Below are 24252 nucleotides of genomic sequence, written 5' to 3' on the forward strand. Positions count from 1 at the left end.
TTCTCAAGCGGCATGTGAAAGAAGCAATTCTAGGAGAAACAGTGTTAGAATTGATAATAGCGTCAGAAGGTATCTGAGTTATTGATGTTACCGTTTTGCTATCAGTCAATTCGTGACAGTGATGTGTCCTACTAACCTGGAAAGTAGCCAACTATATGTGTATTCTAATCACAGCAATAGGTTACATGCTGAACTGCAAATCTGGAAAATTATGAACAATTGAGGAGAACATTGTCTTCAGTTGAAAAACGTTGTAAAGGTTCACGTCTTAGACACGATTCTAGCCCACCTTATTTCACTCAAGGAAATGCACAGCGTTACTGAAGTATCAGGTATTTTGAACGTAATGAAATGGTCTAAATTTATTCTTATATTTGATATTATACCGAGGAATAGCATCAATTGTTTACGTTAGAATATTCACCGATGCTATTACACTGGCATCCTGCACAACAGACAAACCTGTCAGAAAAGCTCATGCGGTTAAAATACATAATATACTGACCTCAAGGCCTTAGTTATTTCTGCCATAATTCAGAATAACAATTAATTAATTGTTATTCTGAACTAAGTAATTCTTTTAGTATACTACTACCACTACTCGTATTCCAAGTAGTGTTGTGTATGTTACGAAAAGTGTACCTCTGTCTTCTTGCAATGCCAACACGCAAATATCTTTACATGGTTGCATGATTGTTTAACGATAACAGGATAAAGTAAGTTCTTCCTCGATCCGAGCATATTTTGTGCTAGACCGCATGAGCACGCATTTGTAGTAACTCTCCTCTTTTGTAGTACTTCTCTATCCATATCTTTTAATTGGTTTTCATCGTTCACTATCTGCTTCATATCACCACTAATGTTACAAGTGCACCCATACATGCAATTTTCTTGTCATGGCAATAAACGTTTCCATTTAGTATTTGTTTCAGCTGGTAATCATTATTTTATTCGGACAGACATCACTTTTGAGATCGTTTGTTCGTGAAGTAACAAGAATGAAGTGACTATCATGAGATTCCCTCCTAAAAATAATTCGGCAGTCGTAACTCCTTTCAAACGGGACCGGTCTGTTTTGGGCAAACTTGATGGACAGAGGCAGCAAACAGATCATCTCTGGATATCAAGTTCAGTTGATTTCACTTTTTGGATATCTTTCAAGCAATTGAAAGAATTTTCTTAACACAGCGTCCCAAGAAGGCTGCATATTTATTTTTGCTAATTACTGTAATTTTTTTTCTTCGTTCTGAAGAGAAATATTTCATAAAGCCAACGCACGCAGATGACAGACAATAATACTAACATTTTATTGTATTCGTTTGACGAGATTATTATACAAATACATGTTCTTCTAGCTAATAATTAGAAGCAACGTCATCATAAAAGTGTATTTTAACGTAAACATAGGCATTATCACAAAACCTAGTTATTGTTTATATTTTTATAGTTCATCCAAAATGGATTCATATCCCTAATGACTTAGAGGTGATGGTTGGTGATCCATTATCTGTAGCGTGCAAAGCATCTGGGAAACCAGTTCCAGAAATGAAATGGAAGCAGAAATCACAAAGTAAGTTAATTATTTGCTTTTTTTTATCATAATGCAGTTTGTTGTTGCCGGATAAAAAATTATTAGTTTCTTCAACTTTCAATAAATTTTAGAAACCCCTCTTAACATTATTGATGTTCAATCTTCCAGATCGCGAGGAATTTCAGAATGTTCAGTTTTCAACACGTGTCAGACTTCTTTCAAATGGAACAATGTATATCGAATCAACTACAAAAGAAGACGAAGGCGTATTTATCTGTGAAGCTTCAAATGGAATTGGGAAATCTCTCTCGAAAATTATAACTATTGCAATTATTGGTAAGACTTAGCAGATAGTGGTCATCAATTATCAAATGTTATCATTGATTATAACCTGATAATTTTAGCTAATTTATAATTTTCGCTGTAAATATTTCAACATATCAAGTAGAGTGTTAATCATACATTTTTGGTTGTTTGTTAATAATAGAATAACGTCTTATTTTATTTAATTAATGGGTGTTAACTTGAATGCAATTATGCTAAATAAGTAGAACATCATTTGGTGTTAATAATATATTGTTATATATAAATATGTCTGAAACATTTGCTAAAGTTATTAATTTTATTTTAGTTTATATTTTGTTAACCATAGAAATGACATTTAATGAATCATTGCCTTTAACACGAGTATAAAACTATTTCTGATTATTACATATCTGGTTTGAAAGTGAAATATTTTACTAATTTGATTATTTTATATAAATATTCGTATGGAAATAACAGCGATAAAAAGCAGACAACATTGATTTCAAAAATTATCCAAAGGAACGATTTTTTAAAAAAAATTAATCTATCAGATGTCATTTAGTTTAGTACACTGATAAGAACATAGAGGTCGCTGTAGCTTCTTTTTTGTTTGGAAATACCAGCAGTTTGGGAGTTGTCATAGATATGTGCCAATATACCTTATTCTAATGATTGTACAGGTAATGAATTGTGCTGAATTGTGTAATTCTACCTTAGCTGTTATTCTATCACTGGGTTCTCCATATAGTTTCAAGTTGAATCTTTTTGTGGCCTGCAAGAAAAATCTTCTTTGAATTTGTGCGGATATGCCCGACCAGTTTCGATGTATAATGGCGGCTGTTGTGGCGTTGTGTGCGGCCAGTAAAGGAGATGACAATGGTAAGTAGCTGATAGTGAGTAGTGTTTTTATTTTTGTAATTAAATATTATAGTACAATTTATACTCATCTCGTTAAATCATTTTAAAAATATACTTACTATACTAGAATTGAAATTGATCATCTGATGGAAAAATATCGCAATACGAATTCGAAATGCAACCACTCATCACTCCTTACTGTGCTGCCTTCGTGCTCTGAAGCACAGTGATAATGTTGCTGAATAAAAGAGATAACGATAGGACAAGAGCTCTGCCTTTCCGGATGATTTCATTTCTGAAATGAAATCATCCGGAACTGTTATTTAAACAAGAGATTTATATTATATTACGTGAAAATAATTATGAAGAGCATTGTACTAATTAAAGACAGACTGTTTACTTACTCATAGCATATCTTGAGTAGTCCTAACTGGGATGTCCGTGAATCATCTGATTGATACTAATTATGTTTTCTCCATCCATTACATTCTTCTGCAGATATTAAATCTTTTAAAATTATTAATATCCGCTTCTGTCTTTACCTATAAAAAGGTTTACAACAAAAAAAGTGTAATAGTAGCATGTGAAGATTCATGAAAACGTGATAATTCATGTCTGAAAACGTGAACCTAATGTCTTACTCGGACCTTGTTTCTTTAAATTCACATTTTATAAATAGACACTAATACCGATCTTTCGGTAAAGAATTATACTTCCTTTTTAAACGACTATTTTCACTCTTTAAGTTTTACACTATTCTTTCTCTTTGCTTATATCACTGGTCTGTGATTTTGCTGCTGCATTAACAAAACTTAGCAAAGTTTTATGGTAATAGAGCTTCGTCTCTGTTCCGCCATAATGCTAAAATTAAGTTCTAACAAAACAAAATGTTATTTATTACAACAATATTAAAAAGACATACCCGAGTATGTCTTTTTTTGAAGGAAGTGATGACACCGATTTGGTGTTGTACTTGATCAAGCCGATAATGGAAAATTTCGAAAATGTTGAGGATAAAGAGTAAATATGTGAGTATAGAAATATATACCCAGTAACCAAAATGAGACATGACATTATTGGATATATATATCTGCTCACATATTTGCTCTTTTCCAAAATTTACATTTAAGTCTCGATCACTCCTTCAAAAATACACAGCCAGGAATGTCCTTTTAATATATAAAACTTTTAATTATGAAAACTTAATTTTAGCCTTATGTTGGAACACAGGAACATCTCCATTACCATAAAATCTTTGTTATTTTTTTGTTATATTTTCTGTCTAAAATAAGGGGGACCACATGAAACAAAAATTCAGAAATGTTGAATTTAAAAGCATGCATAGCATTACTGCTATGAATGCTTTTAAATGAAATTCCGTTTTGATATTCCTTAAGGATATATACATCGCGAGTACGTGTGCATACATTAGTGCCATCAGTTTTCTCTTTGTAATAATTATGATATTAACCTTTAATTTAAGTTATGAGTAACTCATAAACTTAATTATATGTGTGATAAATATGTAAGAAATCCTAATATATGTCTCGGTGCATAGCAGCGTTTTGGGGAAAATTTGAATTTACAAGCATGCAGTTCATCTTATTTCGCATTATACATTGTTCGGTTGGATATCTATTGCTACCAGAAAAAAAAAATAAAATTAGACTGCACTAAAAATTAAATGTGATCACAACTCTAAGTTATATTATGTCATCACAAAGAGAATTATGATTTCTTATTGTTAATATAGAGGTGCTCGTTCTGCTAAGTGGCGACATCTAGTGTTAGATATTGGTATTTATTTGATACGTTAATACAGTTTTTATAACTCCAAAAAATTTAGGAACGCCCTTATTTAAATATAATTTTTATTCTTCACTCAAGAACCTGAAATATTGCCAATTTCATATTTTTATGCATGTGAACCTTACCTCATACACGAATGGTTTCAAAACCTATAACACATTAGTCCTACTTAGCGCCAGGATGTTAAAGAGAAACGAATCTTTTGATATGTTTATTCATCTGGAGGTTGGAAAAGATTGTCTTCTAAAGAATAGTAGGCACAATGAAAGAGGTAGGAGAGAAGTTTGTTCAATAAGTTCAATGCTGGATGGTGTGAGCATCTGTTAGTGTTCCTGTTAAGGCAGAAACAAAACGTATGCGAGAGAGAAATTAGAGTGAATCTGCGATAAAAGGATTTATCAGTTACCTTGATTTCCCTCTTCTGGACTGCAGCAAGTATTTGGGAATATTTTTGTTCCCCCGGCTCTGAATGTATGAGTGGTATTCTAAGTTTGGGCGAAATTATATTTATTATTTAATTATATAAGTTTGGGCGAAGTTAATGCTATATATAAAGTAGTATTTATATATAGCATTAACATGTAAGGCGAGTAGTGTCTTGAGCAATGAGCACACTTTTTGGAAGCTAAAGGGTCTATGATGCTGTGTGTGTGTGTGCGTGTGCGTGCGCGCGCGCGCCTGTGTGCCAGAAAGACTAGAGGTGTCAGTTCGAGATAAAAATATGATCCCGTTTGCAGTTATCGATATTATCAAAAGCAATTAAGTGAGGTGAGTTCTTACGAGACTATAGCTTAATTTCTTATAAAATTCTTATTTTATATATATAATAACTAAAATAATCTCATAAAATTAAATGTTTTGCAGGTTTACTAAAAATCCAGCCGTTTAGCTTTCCTACTACTTCTGTACTTGGACAGAGAGTGAGTGAAGTCTGCACTACAGTATCAGGCGAAAAAATCACCTTTCAGTGGTTTAAGAATGGAATTGAAATCACTCAGTCTCCTCACATTCAAATCCGTTCTTTTCCGGATCTTTCTACAATTGCAATAGATCTTGTGGAAGAAGATTACAGTGGGAATTATACGTGTAGTGTTATTTCTGGGGATAGGAGAGACAGCTTTACAGCACCGTTAAAAATTTTAGGTAAGGACACCTTAGTATTATTTTCCTTGCAGTAATTTAGCGCGATATTCTTAAATTTAAGTTACTATCCTATTCAGTGGATTGTTAATTAATGTAAAGTTAAATATGTCACCTTTAAGTGTAGTTATCCATTTGCTTATATGATTGGGAAATATGTCATATCATTAAGTTACGGGTGGGACATGTCAGTGCTCAAGTCACTAAAAATAAAATGAACACTGTTTAAAGTAGAGGTATTCTCAATATCATTGAAGGAGACAAAGCTTTATTTTGAATATTGTTCCAGTTATATTAATAATATTGCAAGAACACAACTTATAAAAAATTATGAATTCGATAGACAATATATCAGTACTGCGTTTGTATGCGAATGGTTTTCTGTAGACACTTTAGACAGAAAAAGCACCACACTTAAAATGTCCCTAAGTCATCGGACTAATTTTATTCCAGTATGGACCAATTGTTATGACATATACACTGAAATTGTCTTGCTTAAATGATGGGACAATTTTTCAGGATTTGTTTAAACCTTCACTCCTCTATCAGTACACTTAGCTGAGAATAACAGAGTATTATATGAATATATGGCTTTGCTTTACAATTCCACAAATGTCACATTTTCTAGAACGATTTAAATATGAGCCTTAAGATACAGAACCCAGCAATATTCGGATGCATCTTGACCCCAATTATCGGGAAAAAAAAGTTGTAATTGATTCATTGCATATGAATTTCTAAATGAAAGAATAACTTCAACTGATACTATGAAACGGATGTGTTGATCGAAACTTAGTCCACATATGTGCACATCAGAAATTTACTTTACCAGGCATCAATAAAATTATCTACATAATCGTTTTCCAAGATATTCAGGGCGCAGTACAATTCAACGGGCACGACTTCACAGATGGTCTTCCAGCATTTAGTCTCCTACGATTTTTGTAATCCCAATATTTTTTCTTTCTTCTGAATGAAAAATGACTTTATGCTGTCGTGAATATACGAGATGGAGGCTGACAGCCATTCCTTAAGAGGACTTTCCAGATTTGCAGGGAAAAGTAGAACGATCACTGCATCCAATCTGAAGAATGATAGTTTGAAATAGCTAATTCACAGAAATTTGAATGTGCTTTAATACCCTTGGAAAAGTATCCAGTCCATTTTTTATTTTCCATCGTATGTTGTCAATAGAAGTCTTTGCACAATCTGCAGGAATAAATTTATAATTTAAATACTACATGCACGTAAATTTTGATATTTAGCTTTATATTTAGATTTTGATAGAGTCTTAATCAAATTAATAAAATACATGAGTTTAAACAGTACAGTGGCAACATAAGGGAAGAGAATAAAAGATCTTGATGTTTATAAATCTAATCACAGAATACTATTTCTGCAGTCTGAATAAGACTGCAGGAATAGTATAGTGAAAGAAAATATAATTATTTGTTTTCAGTTCAAAATTCTAAAACCAAAAATATTGGCCTTTTGGCTTACATGCTTTAATCCATATTTAGTAGTGCGTATTTGCTTTAATCTACGTTTAAAATATTATTTTATCATGAAATGGGAGAATTCTTGATCATTCATTCATATTTATATGTTATTTACCAAGGAACAACGAGCGATGTCCGACGTCTAGCTATCCTTCAGTGTCCAGCAAATTTTAGTCAGCCCCCTTGATTACCATATTTAGTCTCCTACGATTTTTGTAATCCCAATATTTTTTCTTTCTTCTGAAAGACGTTTTCAATATACAGAGTTCCTTCTGTGATGCACTCATGTACGATAAATGCTTTTTCAGGTAGGAAATTATAATCCAGTATGAAATTTTTTGATCGCGTTAATTATTTAAAATCAGGCGATTGAATGCGTATAGTTATATGAAATTGAGAATTTCTTATATCAATTTGTAAGTTATATTTTTTATTTATTTCATTCGATAAATAACTTCTTTAAATTTTCAAACATTAAACGTATGTCATCTTCCAATACTTAACATGAATAATTTTATGATGGATTCTGAGTTTCATTTTAGTGAAAATGATTCAAGATAGTAAAAACGATTTGTTCTTTCGAAAGCTAAATGGATAACATCCAACTTGGGATTCGTTGTTACTTGGTAAATTAACATCAAGAATTTTCCCTTTTCATGAAAAATTAATACATTTATGTTGTCACCATGAACTATTAAATGTAGATTAGAGCAATTACCTACTATTAAGTATGGAATAAAGCCCTTTAAAGCAAAACATATTTTAAAACTAATCTTTTTTTTTTTTGTAGTACCACCCAAATGGACCCACATTCCTAAGGATATAGATGTCATGGTAGGTGACATCGTTTCTGTAGATTGCAAGGCATCTGGTAAACCTTTACCAGAAACTAAATGGAAGAAGAAATCACAAAGTAAGTGCTCATAAACGTTTTTTGATCCCTACTCAGATATTTAGCATATACTACAACTCTAAGGGCGTTTGTTTTTTTACAGGTAATGAGGATTTTCAAGTTGTCCCCTTCTCACCTCGTATTAAAATTTTCCCAAATGGAACTTTGCATATCAATTCTGCTATGAAGGAAGACGAGGGTATCTTTCTTTGTGAAGCTTCGAATGGAATTGGAAAATCTTTATCAAAGATAATTACAGTCGCAGTAATTGGTAAGATCATGGAATGTTTTTAACATGGAACAAACATTTTGAACTTCTTATTTCATTGTGTTTTTCATATTTATTTGATACCTGATTTTTGATTTTGATCATTTATATGTGGGCATATTAATATGAATTTCTTTTCGTAATGTAGATGGAGAGTATTTATAAAAATTATTATTTCTGTAGAATTATTCTCTTCCTAGCCATTTATTTTATCATTTGATAAATTTTAATAAATGAAATTTAATTATTGGCGTGGTTGATTCATGTTTATTTTTTTCATAACCTTTTCCCTATTTGTACAAAATAGCGTATAGAGGGCGCAGGTGTATCCTAACTTTGTTGGAAGCCAGTTGATGTACGCCACAAGAACTGCTTGGTGTATATATTAATGATTTAATTGTTGTATTAGTCATTACTTGCGGTATTCTGTGTTATAGAGTGAATTGGTGACACAGCCTATTATATTAGTCATCTATTCTGGTTACTCAATTTCTAGTTTATTCAATCAGGCTTGTGGAAGATATCTATCTACTAGACTTGGATGTATCATGGAATCGCCTACTAAGTGCACCTATTTAATGGCGGCTCTTGTTGTGTTATTTACTGCTGTTGTAGGAGAAGAGAACGGTAAAGTAATACATTACATTCTGCTATTTAATTAGTTATTTATTTTAATTCTAAATTTTGTATAATTTTCCCGTAATTTTTAAAATTAAATAACATTAATAAATATATATTACAGTTTTAAAGTTAGTGATGTCCTTGAAAAAAAAAAAAAAGGGATCCAAGTAGCTAAAAGTTATAAATTTAAATTATTATGTGATTATCTATAAATTTAAATTAATTATTATGTGGTTATTTTTTATACTCATATGTATATATGTATATAACTTTTAGATCACTTTTTAGAATAATATAAGTAAAATTGATCTTTGTGTGAGGTAGTTGTAATTTATATTTCCAGATCTTAACATCCAACCCTTTAACTTTCCAACTGCTTCTGTACTTGGAAAGAGAGTAAGCGCTACTTGTACTACAACGTCAGGCGAGAGAAATACATTTCAGTGGTTGAAGAATGGGATTAAAGTAGCCCAGTCGCCTCATATTCAAATCCATTCTTTCCCATATTTATCCACAATTGTGATAGATCCTGTTGGAGCGGATGATAGCGGGAATTATACATGTAGTGCAACCTTTGGTGGCAGAAGTGACAGCTTTACTGCAGTTTTGAATATCCTAGGTAAGTACATAATGTTGATTATTTTTAATAAATTATACTATTTATCAACTATACACTGCGTCCAGATTAAGTAATGCACGTTTCAGATAACATAGCTTGATTACTTACTTCAGTGCGAATTAATCCGTGCATTTAGGAACTCAGCAGACTATCATGGATGAATGGATTGCAGGTATGCAGTGATGTTGACTACGAAGCCAAGAATTATGGATATTGCTTGAAATACCCCATTTTGTAACTATTATTTAGTGATGATTTATTCAGCACACTGAGGTGACCGGGATATTTCTACCCTGAAACTCTAATTTGTCATCCTAGAAAACAGGCAAACAGTTTGGAGAACATACAACTTACAGACATAATACACCAGCTACATAGCCTTAGTTGCATCGTAAGTCAAAACAACATAATCCAGCCCTGGAGGCCTTTTTGATGGCCTTTTTATACTTCAAATAGTTGATTTATTGTCATTTTTAACATGTATTATATATCTTTTAAAATCTTTGGCCAAATGTTTCCGCTAAACATTGTACAGTCTAAAGCAGAATTGTAATGAAATAACTTGTAGTAAAGATTCTAATGGAGTATTTACTCCTATTAGAATCTTTACTACAAATTATTTATTTCGTAACCTATTATTTACCCCTGTTCTCTAGTGATGAATTATTATTTTTATATCATTTCGAATTGTTTTGTTTAATTTTGAGAATAAACTAACTGGATTGAAGCAACAATCGATGCAGCTGGTCGCATAAATGTTTGTAAATATTCCAAATGCTACATCTCAATACAAGTTCGTTCATCTATATTGGAAGTACTGTTTAATATAACGGTAGTTATACTCAGCGCGCGCGCGCATACACACACACATACATCTGAAAAGAGATTAAGCAAAAACACCTAGCTTAAGTGAATTTTTTTCTGTTATCAGCTTTTCCTTTAAGCAGCCTTTGTTTGGATTAGAATTTTTCGATACATTTACTAAATGTATCGAAAAATTCTAATGATGTTGTTTACAATTCCATTTAATTTATTTCATGAATTAAATTTCAGAATTATATATTGATACATTTTAAGAATTTAAAGTGAATAATCCTAACTGAAGATTTCGATTTATTTTAACCTAATCTGCTTACAGTTTTACTTATTTTTAGATCTGTATTTGTAATGGAGATTATAAACATACGTGCTATTTTATAAGTTTACATGCATAATTAATGTCAACTGCTTAAGTAAGGCTTTAGCATACGGCCACCATGCCACAGTCAGTGTCATACAAAAATTGTTTGCACAGATATAGCTTGTACACTGATTTGGTTGCTTTTCTTTAAATCTAAATGTAATAATTTATCCATTCTAAACTTACAATTGATCTTATAAGTTGTTTCAATTCCTACAGTGCCACCGAAATGGATTCATATTCCAAGTGACTTAGATGTGATGGTAGGCGATGCAGTTTCCGTTGATTGCAAAGCATCTGGCAAGCCGAAACCAGAAATTAAATGGAAGAAGAAATCGTCAGGTATTCTAATCTACATGCTTACTTTACATGCTTACTTTGATCGGCATACTTGCCAGCATACCGATCAAAGGATAAATGCCAATAATTAATTGGCATTTATCCTTTTGTAGTGAACGAGGAGTTTCAGGGTGTCCCATTATCATCACATGTTAAGCTTCTTCAAAATGGAACGCTGTATATGGATGCCGCAACGAAGGATGATGAAGGTGTCTTCCTGTGCACAGCCTCGAATGGAATTGGAAAATCTCTCTCGAAAATAATCACAGTTGCAGTTATTGGTAAAGTAATTTATTATATATTAGTACATTAGATAATTAATTCAATAAATCAGTGTTGCTTATTCTTATAAAAAAAAATCAGTCACCATACCTTAGTAAATTTTGTGATTACGAGATTTATAGTGTTTGTTATTATTGAAATTAAAAGTCTTACCTAAAAATTTGACAAGACAAATTAACTGTTTAATACAAGAAGTACCACTAAATGATCTTAAACTCTGATTGATGTTTCTGTTTTTGTTAATTAATAGCGAATTTCAGAATTGATGTGCGAATTTCAGAATTGCCAGCTAATCTGATTCTGAGATTGTGGAAATAATTCTTAGAAGAAATTGGCTGGTATTATCATTCTTCTAGAACGGTATTAATTAAGAAAATGAAATTGTTTTTGTAAAGTGGTTTACTAAAAACGAATTTCAAAACAGAAGCAACAAACATTTTCATTTCAAGCCAATCACTAATCTTAAATGTAATGTTTGGAATATAAAATTAGTCTAATCAGAAACAAAAATTAAATAATTAGAACATTTCGCATTGGCTTGTGAAGGTCAAAATCGTACTTGGGAAATTTCTGTCGAAAAATAAGTTATATGATAAGAGATGTAAAAAAAATTGTTTGGGCAATTACCATGCAATGCTAGTTTATATTTTGATATTAGGCATTTTGATCAAATATTTAAATGATGACAATCTGCATTTTTCCTTCTGCAATAATGAAATATTAGGTAATTTATTGGGATAATGTATAGATTTTTGTATTTTTGTTTCGATTAAGGATGATAATAATATCATTATTTGTTTAATAAGTAAAGAAGTATTATATTAATCTTTTATTGTCGTAAAGAATTTGTTGAATAATTAAATATATTATCAGTTATCATTGAATGGGGAAAGTGTATTTTAGTACTCTATATATACATTATTTTAGCTTAAAATTAATTATTGTGTATAATTTTTATAAATCTTTTAATAATTTCGGTTAATTTCGAATATATATTCTATTGTCATTAATGATACCAATAAAATGTATACGAATTTGACGTGAATTTTTATAGTGAATTATTTTTTTAATTGAATAATATATCAAAAACATTTATTTTAATTCATCATTGAGAACACAGAGGTCGCTGTAGCTAATGTACTTTGATATACCAGTCGTGTGATGCTTTCACGGTACTTGTTATATAGCCATATACTGTATGTACACCATGATGAATTTGTATATTCTTTCATGATTATACAGTATTCTGTTCAGTGGACTCTACTAAAAAACAGTACAAGTTGAACATTTTGTAGTCTACAAGAAAAGAAGATTATCCTAATTTTTGTGGAAATGCTGAACAAGTTTCTCTGTATAATGGCGGTTCTTATGGCGTTGTGTGCGGCTAGTAAAGGCGATCATAAGGGTAAGTAAATATTATTATTACTGTATATTGCCTTACATTGTGTTTTACTGTGAAACTTTTAAAAGAGTTTAATTAAAGTTTAATTAAGAAAGGAAATTTTTCTTTTTCATGTTTATTATTATTGTTTTATTCGGCACACGCAAAATAAAGTAATCCTTATATATATAGTAGTGAATTAAAAGAGAAATATATGCTGTACTACAAAAAGAATTTAGATTAACAGCTGAGTGGTAATCTCGTTGTTATATATCCATATAACAACGATTATGTAACATCTTATGAATATATATGCATGTTATTTAATACTTATTATTCAAGTTATTATACTCGGTTTTAACTTAGACTTTCATATAGAAAACACATGAATCCAGTTACTCTTGCATAATTTATGCGCATGCGTAAAAGAAGAACCACTGCAGTTCTGCTAGGGAGGGAAAGAAACGTCAACTTTATGATTCGACATATAATCTGCAATTTAATAATTCTTGCATTTTAGCTGCCTTTATTGGTGTTTTCATATGTCATGTTTAAGTGAAATTTCGTACAATCAAAGAATGATCATACCTGAAAGGAGGATATGCAGTCTCCGTTAGCTAAAAATAAAAAGATAACAGAAAGCAACACAAACGTCAATTAGGAGAGCATTTGACATTATATCACACTATATCTCTGATAGAAAGAACGAATGGAATTGGAGTTAACGAAAATTATGCCAAAGGGTTTAGAAAGTAGCAATTGTGGAAGATCCATGGAAACACTAGAGTTAAAATGAGAGTAACAGGATATTTTCTAGATCTTTGTGTTACTGAAGCAATATCTTCTGCTCTCCACTTAGTGGATTGTTTTTCTCCTTACCAGTTGCATAAATGATGAATGATGAATATCATTTTGTACTTTTCCAACGCATTGATAATTAAGGCATATTGTATACGCCAGTCCAATAATTATAATTTTAGAAACTATAACTCATTTTTAGGAATGTTAGTCAAGTGAGTAATATTTATTATCCGACTAGTTTCACCGATTTTTGCTATCGGCATCTTCAGGGATACAATTGGTAGGCGATATGAAAGTAACAGACTAGGTTTTAACTGACAGTTCTAATTCATACAAAATTAGTACTGTGCGTGAGACAATACGCGTGTCGCGGGTATATGATTTATTTGTTGAGAGACATAATGTAATTGGCGTGAAAGTTCGTTTCTTTGGTGTTTAGTGATCTAATTAAAGTTTTCAAATATCCGGTAGGATTAGACCTTGATTCTTATCTAGGTTTCCTGTTGAACGGGCGACTATAGCAGCTTCCTTGAAGGTTATGGAATGGTAGTTCTCTTCTATATAGGGGATATGACACTTATCCCATTTAATAAGATGGTTGGTAGTGGCGAAGTGGGAAGAAAGGCCTGAAATATCTTGTCTGCTGTTTCAAACATAGCCTATGTGCTCCTTCTGTCTCGTTTCGAAGCTTCTAGAGGTCTGTCTAATGTAACTAACACCACAGGAACAAGGTATATTGTATACTCCAGAGTACTTGTAGAATGGATGAGGATCTTTCGGTGATCTTAAAAATTTCCGAATAGTGTTGACTGGTTTGAATGTTACTCTAATATTGTGTGGTTTTAGAAGGATAGCCAATTTTTTGGAAATGGTGGTGACAAATGGAATAGTTACAGTGCTAATGTATTGGGTGTCATCACGTTGTCTTTGTGGTATATCCGAAAAGAGAATCTTGTTGATGAGTCTTTTAGGATAACCATTTAAGTATAGCTCTCTGGTTATTGTAGTTAATTCTTCTTGTAAGTCATCTTGGTCTGTGGCATACTGTATAGCTATTATCTAAACGTTGCCAGGTATCTTCATGAAGGTTATTAGAGATGTCTGTGAACAAAGATAATATGATTTATAACAGTTATGCTAAAACCTTCAGTTACAGCAAAAAGACGCAAATTGATAAATTCAACCTGCTATATGATAATCACATTAACTCTAAACCGTCTCTACCAGATAACTAAGTTATAGTGAACCTATCTAAACACATTTTAACAAAACCTGAGATCTCAATTCTCAAAAAAGGATTCAATTTCGCCTTAAAATTTACTGCTATTCCTAAAATAGATTTCATATGCAACTTAGAAAAAGTCATCTCATTGCTACCACACCCAATAGCTAATGACCTATGATTAAAAAGCAGCATAATCCTCTCCGCTCCGTCAAGATCTCCTAACACTAACTCTAACCAAATGGAAAGAAGAACACTACTCAAATTAAAGAATAATAAAGACATCATCATACTTAAAGCGGACAAAGGGAATAATACTGTTATCGTAAATACAAAAGATTATGAAGAGAAAATTAAAATCTATTATCAGACACGTCTGTCTATGATGTTCTCAGTACAGATCCTACGCAAAAAAAACCATAATGTCACCAACGAACTATTACGTGTAATGACTAACTGGCCTATAGATTTAATAAGAAAGCTAATATCCATGCACCCGTTGACTCCAAGATTGTATGGCGTTCCTAAAATACATAAAGAAGGTACACCATTACGTCCAGTAGTTGATGGAATCTATTCTCCAACTCACCAACTGTCTAAATATCTAGCCAAAATTTTACAACAACACATTCACAACTCGGATACTTATATCAAAAACTCACAACATTTATTGAGAAATTAAAAAACATCCCTATCTCTGAAGATGATATACTAGCTAGCCTTGACGTCACATCTCTGTTTACAAACATTCCAGTTCTGGAAGTCATCAACATCTTAGACAACTTGTTCCCCAGAAACATCACTACGTTGTTCAATCATTATTTAACTTCGAACTATTTCGTTTGGCAAAAAACCGTCTACAAACTACTTACCAGATTAGCCATGGGTAGCCCCATCTCTCCTTCTTGTACTGACTTATTCATGGAAGCCCTAGAAGATAAGATCTTATCTCAAATTACCCCAAAACCTATAACTTGGTACAGATATGTAGATGGCATCTTTATCATTTGGAATCATAAGAAAGAAGAACTAATGGATTATCTCAACAAAATCAATCGTTTCCACCATACTAACAAATTCACATTAGAAATTGAAAAATATGAAAAACTTCCGTTCCTAGACATCCTAATAAAGAAACAAACTAATAACAGTATCAACCTGTCTGTGTATAGTAAACTTACGAATACTGGACGTTACCTCCATTTCAACTCGTCACATCATATATCCCAGAAACTTAGCATTATCCATATGCTTAAGAAAAGAGCTATACATTACACAACAGACCAAGATGACTTACAAGAAGAATTAACTACAATATCCAGAGAGCTATCCTTAAATGGTTATCCTAAAAGACTCATCAACAAGATTCTCTTTTCGGATATACCACAAAGACAACGTGATGACACCCAATACATCAGCACTGTAACTATTCCATTTGTCACCACCATTTCCAAAAAATTGGCTATCCTTCTAAAACCACACAATAATAGAGTAACATTCAAATCAGTCAACACTATTCGGAAATTTTAAGATGACAAAGATCCTCACCCATTCTACAAGTACTCTGGAGTATACAATATACCTTGCTCCTGTGGTGTTAGTTACATTAGTCAGACTTCTAGAAGCTTCGAAACGAGACAGAAGGAGCACATAGGCTATGTTAGAAACAACAGACAAGATATTTCAGGCCTTTCTTCCCACTTCGCCACTATCAACCATCTTATTAAATGGGATAAGTGTCATATGCCCTATATAGAAGAGAACTACTATTCCATAACCTTCAAGGAAGCTGCTATAGTCGCCCGTTCAACAGGAAACCTAAATAAGAATCAAAGTCTAATCCTACCGGATATTTGAAAACTTTAATTAGATCACTAAACACCAAAGAAACGAACTTTCACGCCAATTACATTATGTCTTTCAACAAATAAATCATGTACCCGCGACACGCGTATTGTCTCACGCACAGTACTAATTTTGTATGAATTAGAACTGTCAGTTAAAACCTAGTCTGTTACTTTCATATCGCCTACCAATTGTATCCCTGAAGATGCCGATAGCAAAAATCGGTGAAACTAGTCGGATAATAAATATTACTCACTTGACTAACATTCCTAAAAATGAGTTATAGTTTCTTATACAAGCAGTCAAGAAAAAAAAGTCACACAATTATAATTTTAGTTTTAATGTAGCAAAGCAAATTTGCATTCAGTATTTATATGCTAAATTTAAATGTAATAATATTTGGAATTATTGTGAAAAGAGAAGTTATCATCATACGTTTATGTGAATCCCAATATGAACTTGTAAATCTGTGGCATATTAGTACGGTGGGTCGGTGGGCAGGCTGAAGGTTAATATATATTTACGAAATAAACAAGTTGCTACAGACGTAGCGTTAATTAAGCTAAAATACTTACTTTATCCGATTATATAGGCTAGAATTTAAGCTATCGTTGCCTTCAACTTAAAATATCTTTTTTTTCCGCAGGTGTTATAAAAATCCAGCCATTTAATTTTCCTAGTACGTCAGTGCTTGGGCAGAGAGTAACTGCTGTTTGCACAACAGTATCAGGAGAAAAAATCACTCTTCAGTGGTTTAAGAATGGAATTGAAATTACACAGTCTCCTCATATCCAAATCCGTACATTCCCAGATCTTTCTACGATAGCAGTTGATCTTGTTCAGGAAGAGGACAGCGGTAATTATACATGCAGTGTGTCGTCTAATGATAAGAGAGATAGCTTTACAGCAGAGTTAAAAGTTTTAGGTAAGTGTACACTGGTATTGTAAAGTATTCTTAAAATAGTAATTGAATGATGCATTCATGGGATGTTTTTAATGCATTATTTGTGTGTATTTTATTGTATATTATATTATCAGAAATGTAATGACCATATTTCTTCACTTTATGGAAAAAATTTCGCATTCGAGGATAATGAAATGAACTACATAAATGAACAAATAATTCAGGTTTTATAATTAAAATGAAATTATAATTATCTTGCCATTTTGTATGAACAACAAAAGAGGAAAACATGTAATAGTTCTGATATAAGATGGCAAAATTTCGAAAATGTTATTTGTGTGTAATGAACTTTTTGCTTTAAATATATCTATTTGTCTCTGTTTAAGGACCTAATAACATTAAATCTAGATTTTTTCCTGTGATCATATTGAAGATTATTCTGATCTATCGTTTTCTATAATTTTTGTTTCGATATTTGAGATATTAAATCCTATAAATTAATAATAAATCGAATCAACTTTTGTTAAGATTTGTATGTGTAACTCAATTTTGGGTTTGACTTTGAAAAGTTTTCACTCAGAAAACAAATCGTCTTGATATACATTTCTGACTTTGAAAATAGCCTTGATTCGTTTTTGGTATATAAACTTTGATACAATTTATGACTTTGAATCAAGGCTATTTTCAAAGTCATAAATGTACGTCAAGACGATTAATTTTTATTTTTAATTTTTATAGTAACTCCTAATTCTATAGTAACTAATATTCTTTGTAAATCTAGAAAAATGTAGATTAATTTCTAAATTAATTCCCTATTTTTCAATAATTTCAATGTAGTGAATGAAATTGAAATGCCAAAATTTGTGTGTGTGTGTGTGTGTGTGTGTGTGTGTGTGTGTGTGTGTGTGTGTGTGTGTGTGTGTGTGTGTGTGTGTGTGTGTGTGTGTGTGTGTGTTTACAAAATATCCTTGTAAATCCCGAAAATGTACAGAATAACCTATTGAACGTATTGAAACATAAATTCATCATTATTATATCTGCAATGATTTACTCTTTCAAGTAGTTGGAGAACTAAAATATATAAACTTATTTTTATATCTGCTTCCTTTTTTGATGATTAAAATTTTAAATTTATATCCGCTCATACAAAAGATAACCATTAATTATATTGTGAAGGTCCCAAAAGTAGAAGAAATGTGTTTAGTATTTAGTCAGTGTGAAAAACATTACACCTGTGAATGATCTGATCAAAAATAAAACATATATGTTAAGTTTATTAACATTAACATATGTTAATGTTAATAAAGCAGAACGCTCTGTTTAGCAGGTACAATATTAATCTGCTAAATCCCCTTAAGTATCTTTGAAAATAATCAGATATTTAAGAAAATATACTTAATTCGATCCATCTTTATTATAGTACCGCCCAAATGGATCCATAGTCCTAACGATATAGATGTCATAGTAGGCGACAGCATTTCGGTAGCTTGTAAAGCAGCTGGAAAACCTTTACCAGCAACGAAATGGAAGAAGAAACCACGAAGTAAGTGTTTTTAGGACACCATCGACCTGAATGAAAATTTAAGAAACATCTTTTTATAATTTAATTGCTCCCTCTGTTGCAGACAACGAGGACTTTCAAGATGTCCCATTCTCCACGCGTGTTAAAATTTTATCAAATGGAACTTTACATATCGCTTTGGCTACGAAGGAAGACGAAGGTGTCTATCTCTGTGAAGCTTCGAATGGAATTGGAAAATCTTTGTCGAAGATAATAACTATTGCAGTAATCGGTAAGATTGGGTGTTTTGATCTGAATTCTGCTATAGCATTATATATATTTATTATTCTCATGGTGTTGTTTCGTATCCGTTATATTCATAGTTGATATTCATTATTGTCTTCATTTATATGGTTTAATATGTAATTTTATTTTGCTATGTGTAAATTTATATAATCTTCAAGAACTGCTCATTTAAACTCTTTGTATATGGTTGTTATCAAGATCTGTAAATATTTATTTTCATATAAATCTATAGATATTTATAATAATTAGAAATGAGATTTATTAGGAAATATTCTTATAAAATATGCATTTAAAATTTTAAATTAATTTTTTTTCTTAAACAGGAATGGCTTGCATGTTACAAGCCATTTAGTTATCTGTAACTCATATTTTTTCATGATGTTTTTCATACTTTCACAAAATAGTCTATAGAGGGCGCAGATGTGTCCGTATTTTGTTTCGAAGTCAGTTATTCACGCCACAAGAGCTACTTGGTGATGTTAACTGTTTTATTGTTGTATCATTCCTTAATTGTGATGTAAATGGATTTGTGAGCAGCGAACTTTATATCACTCACCTATTCTAGTTCACTATAAACTAACTTCTTCATTTTAGCTTTGTACAGGATCTGTTTTTCCTGTTTGATGATGGAATTGCTTACTACGTGTACTTGTGTAATGGCGGTTCTTGCTGCAGTATTTTGTGCTGCTGTAGGAGAAGAGAATGGTAAGTGTACATGAACGTAAATAATAGCATATGTAAGTGGTCTTTGGTTTTATCGTTATAAAATTCTCATTTGTTTTATAGTCATGTTATTTTTCTTTAAAATTTCGAGTTAAATGACGAATCAATCTTATATTAAATATGTAGAAAATAAAGTGTGGATAACAGTTATCTTGATAATACATAGTATACTAGTCATTTGTCATTTGTGCATCAGTATGAATATAGAGAACGTGAGTATGAGAAGTAAAATAGCGTTACGTTTCTGGATATAAGGTAAAGTTAATTACATTAACATTTTATTCCATTTAAAATATATGTGAAAAAGGTTATAAAAAATCAGCTTTAAATTACACAACATGATTACAGTGTGAAAGAAATACGTCATTCTTTAGTAGTAATAAAAATAATTGGTCTAAGGTAGTTACACATTTCTTGTAGATATCTTCAAAATCCAGCCATTTATCTTCCCAGCTACTTCCATTCTTGGAATGAGAGTAAGCGCTACGTGTACGACAACGTCCGGCGAAAGAAATTCATTTCAGTGGTTGAAGAATGGGATTAAAGTAGCCCAGTCGCCTCATATTCAAATCCATTCTTTCCCATATTTATCCACAATTGTGATAGATCCTGTTGGAGAGGATGATAGCGGGAATTATACATGTAGTGTAACCTCTGGTGGCAGAAGTGACAGTTTTACGGCGATTTTAAGTATTCTGGGTAAGTTGTTTCAGATCTTCTATTAATGCCATTTGGATTATATATAATGTATAATATGTATGATATATTTCTCATTGCTTCGACTCGAAATGAATAAATAAATTGTTTAAATAACATTTTAAATAACACATCAAATGTTACACCTTGTAATAAATTAAGATATATGTGATGTTGCCTACAGTTAAGTGAACGCAAGTGAGAGAGGGAAAAAATTGTTCAGGATCAAAAAATATGTAATATAATTTCTTGTGGCTCGAGTAATCAGTTCGCTCATTAGGATTTTAAAGTATGACCTGTACTAACTTACCTATTATTTCTTACATCTGTTTTACCTGACAACGATGATATTTCAAGAAAAGAAATGAAATTCTGTTTCTTATAGTCCCATTGTATTATTAGTATGTAAACGTATCGGTTCAATGAAAGATAAAATGCAGTGGATTCATCATATTTAATAAACTTCTTAAGTGACTCCCACCCACCCAAATTTTTGTAAGCCTATATTCCTACCAGAGGTTAGCTAAAATTATATTTTTAATTCATTTAAATTATTTTAATTTAAAAGAATTCAGACAATATTTATATAGTGTAGAAATCCTGCTCTAGAGACCAAACACTAATTATTGGAAACCACTTCAGGCTTCCAGTGCTGTTAATAAAAGTCCAATTCTGTATTCATCAAAAATCAGTTCTATTCAGTCTGCAGTTTTCTATATATCCTTTTGTCCTGCGCATCATATGCTTTCCAAACAGGTGTAAATGATATGTTCGTTTTAATACATTCGTATGATTCTTTAAATATGTATAAATTCTGAATTACTCATTATCCTTTTCTCTGTTTTAAATCCTACAGTGCCACCGAAATGGATTCATATTCCAAGTGACTTAGATGTGATGGTGGGAGATGTAGTTTCCGTTGATTGCAGAGCATCTGGCAAGCCGCAACCAGAAGTTAAATGGAAGAAGAAATTATCAGGTATTCTAATCTACGTGCTTACTTTAAATATCTGATCGGTTCACTTGTGTTTGACTTTCTTCAAAAATTAATTGACAATTATCCTTTTGTAGTGAATGAGGAGTTTCAGGGTGTCCCATTATCATCACATGTGAAGCTTTTTCAAAATGGAACGCTGTATATGGATGCTGCAACAAAGGATGATGAAGGTGTCTTCCTGTGCACAGCTTCAAATGGAATTGGCAAATCTCTCTCGAAAATAATCACAGTCGCAGTTATTGGTAAAGCGATTTATTATATATCAGTAAATATTAGATAGTGAATTCAGACAATGTTGCTTGTCTTATGCACAATCAAAGCAACATGTCTGGTCAAGTTTTATTACTGGTTTTATATTTGTTATTATTTAATTTTTTTTTTAAAAAAAGTGGTATTGCTGATTATCAGTAAAAATATTTTCGCACAGTAATTTGAAAATTATGTCTAATCTTTCAATACAAGCAGTGATTGATTAAGCTGGGCGAATTTGTGCAAATTTACTTTTTAGAAGCACTTACTATTTTTCGTTTAGATATTTTGTGATGTTGATAGCATTCTGTAAAACGAAAAACAATGATAAAAATAAATTTTTTATCCTGTTAACTAGCAAAGTTAAATGTAAAATGAAGTACTCGTTTTTATATTTTTCTGTATAATGGCTATTTCATTATGTCAATAATTGCTTACTCAAAGTTTTACCATATCTAATTCACTCAATGTTAATTAATTAGAACCTCTTCTTATACATTTAATTATTTGTTCTCATTCCTTTCCTGCTTTTATGTAAGACATAATGTGTATAGCAGATATAAAATTCGATAATATGATTTTGCTAATTTCTGAATTTTTTATGATAGGATTGACAATATTGCTGTATTATGTAATTACGTTTTATGTAAAGTTCTGCATATTTCATTAATTAATCGTTACGATTAGTAATCTTGAATGAATTTATTTGCAAAAAAAAAAAAATGAGTTACAATCATGAAGGCAGAGGTCGCTTCAGTAGCTTTACTTTCTTTGAGTAAGAGCTGTTTTGTGCATCCTGTAAATGTGAAGATTTCTTATCACATCTTTATATAGGTAAAAGAACTAGGATTGAAACTGCATCATTATCACCTCTTATAATCATCAGATATCTGAGATATATAGTTTCAGGTTGTTGCGTTGCTGTATACAAGCTAATCACTTCCTTCGGATCTTTGTGAATATGCCTCACAAGTTTGGGTGTGTAATGGCCGTTCTCGTAGCGTTGTGTACAAGTAGTACAGGAGACGTTAATGGTAAGTACGGATTGCGTATTGTGTTTAGATATTTTTGAAATGTAATTCTACTCTGTAAATGTTTAGATGCGAATTAAATGAAAATATTGTAATCTTATTTTTAAATTATATATGATATTATTCCTAATATTTTAACTGAATAACTCAATTCCTTGTATTGTATTAAAAACTACGTTCTCTCTCTTCATCCATGAAATGTTGCTGTGTTACTCATCATATAATTATAAATCATTAGTCTCTTTCGTTTCAAATATCACTATTGGTTCATTTACAGAAATGATCGCAAAAAATATTAATATGTCCTTTACACTTGACAAATGACTTCGTTAGTAGGTATTGTTATTTTGTTAGTAATACCCCCGAAAAAAAACTCTTCTGGTACAAGAGAATTTTTACCATTTCTTCAAAAGCTGGGCGATTACTGGAAAGAAAATTCTCGATGACTGATGCGTTGGTAATTTTTATTTCTGTATTTAATTTTTTGGAGATACTGATAAAAGTATCAGTATAATACTTGTTACAATATTCTCCGGTTTGACACAGTTTACAATACTTTCTGTAGGAATTATTACTTATATATTTTATTACCTCTATACATAATCTCTGTAAGAATAAACCTTCAAAATAGGAAGTAACCACAAAATATTCCGTTTTTGTGGTTACCTCCTACGAGTAGGAGTAAAGCATCAATTTTTTACCACTAACTACAAACGTAGCATGTAATTCTTATATACTCCTACCAACGAGGTGCTTGGAAGAACAAATTGGAATAACTACCCCAAGCAGAGTTTCCTCAATCCGGGTTTTGCGGGAACCCAACGTTCTGTATTTTTGTGATTGTCTTCAGGCGTAAGACCACCGCCCCGCTTATTGGAAGCCTGAAGTGACTTGAAAAATTTCCATGTTTGGTCTCTAGAGCAGGGCTTCCGGATTATGTAAAAATAAATTAAAAAAATACATAAACATCTATATATCATTGTTAAAAAATGGAAGAAAAATCCTTAGCTCAACCACGGTACGAAATGTGCTATAATTTTGCAAATAACTTTTCGCGGTGGGAGCACCATAAAAAAGAAAATTTCAGTTTGTAAAGAAAAATAAAAATGTATGGTAGGAAGGTGTATTTTTTCTTGGCTTTAAATTTAATCGTTCACCTTTCTAAGAATAAACCAGGCTTACTCTGTTGTTGTGGTAAACTCCTATGAGCAGTAGTAAGGCGTCAGTTTTTTCTCGCCGAAACACAACTACA

General features: G+C 31.6%; 2 protein-coding genes across 2 annotated transcripts in view; both read left to right on the forward strand.

Moving 5' to 3' along the window:
• Positions 1-24252, forward strand: part of LOC150094706 (cell adhesion molecule Dscam1-like) — a 211049-nt gene that overhangs the window by 79139 nt on the left and 107658 nt on the right. The window lies entirely within an intron of this gene.
• The window catches only part of LOC150094707 (hemicentin-1-like), a 108650-nt gene that overhangs the window by 46713 nt on the left and 37685 nt on the right, over positions 1-24252 (forward strand). Inside the window, exons 17-30 of the mRNA XM_090411587.1 lie at positions 1448-1570; positions 1700-1867; positions 5369-5647; positions 7934-8056; positions 8139-8306; positions 9268-9543; positions 10943-11065; positions 11176-11343; positions 17240-17518; positions 18918-19040; positions 19123-19290; positions 19899-20009; positions 21580-21702; positions 21795-21962. Of these exons, the coding sequence (XP_090267713.1) occupies positions 1448-1570; positions 1700-1867; positions 5369-5647; positions 7934-8056; positions 8139-8306; positions 9268-9543; positions 10943-11065; positions 11176-11343; positions 17240-17518; positions 18918-19040; positions 19123-19290; positions 19899-20009; positions 21580-21702; positions 21795-21962 (2400 nt within the window). The remainder of the gene's footprint in view (positions 1-1447; positions 1571-1699; positions 1868-5368; positions 5648-7933; positions 8057-8138; positions 8307-9267; positions 9544-10942; positions 11066-11175; positions 11344-17239; positions 17519-18917; positions 19041-19122; positions 19291-19898; positions 20010-21579; positions 21703-21794; positions 21963-24252) is intronic.

The sequence above is a fragment of the Typopeltis vanoorti genome, chromosome 21 (genome assembly GCF_054136105.1).
Source record: "Typopeltis vanoorti isolate ZY-2024b chromosome 21, IOZ_Tvanoo_1.0, whole genome shotgun sequence".
Classification (NCBI taxonomy): Eukaryota; Metazoa; Arthropoda; class Arachnida; order Uropygi; family Thelyphonidae; genus Typopeltis; species Typopeltis vanoorti.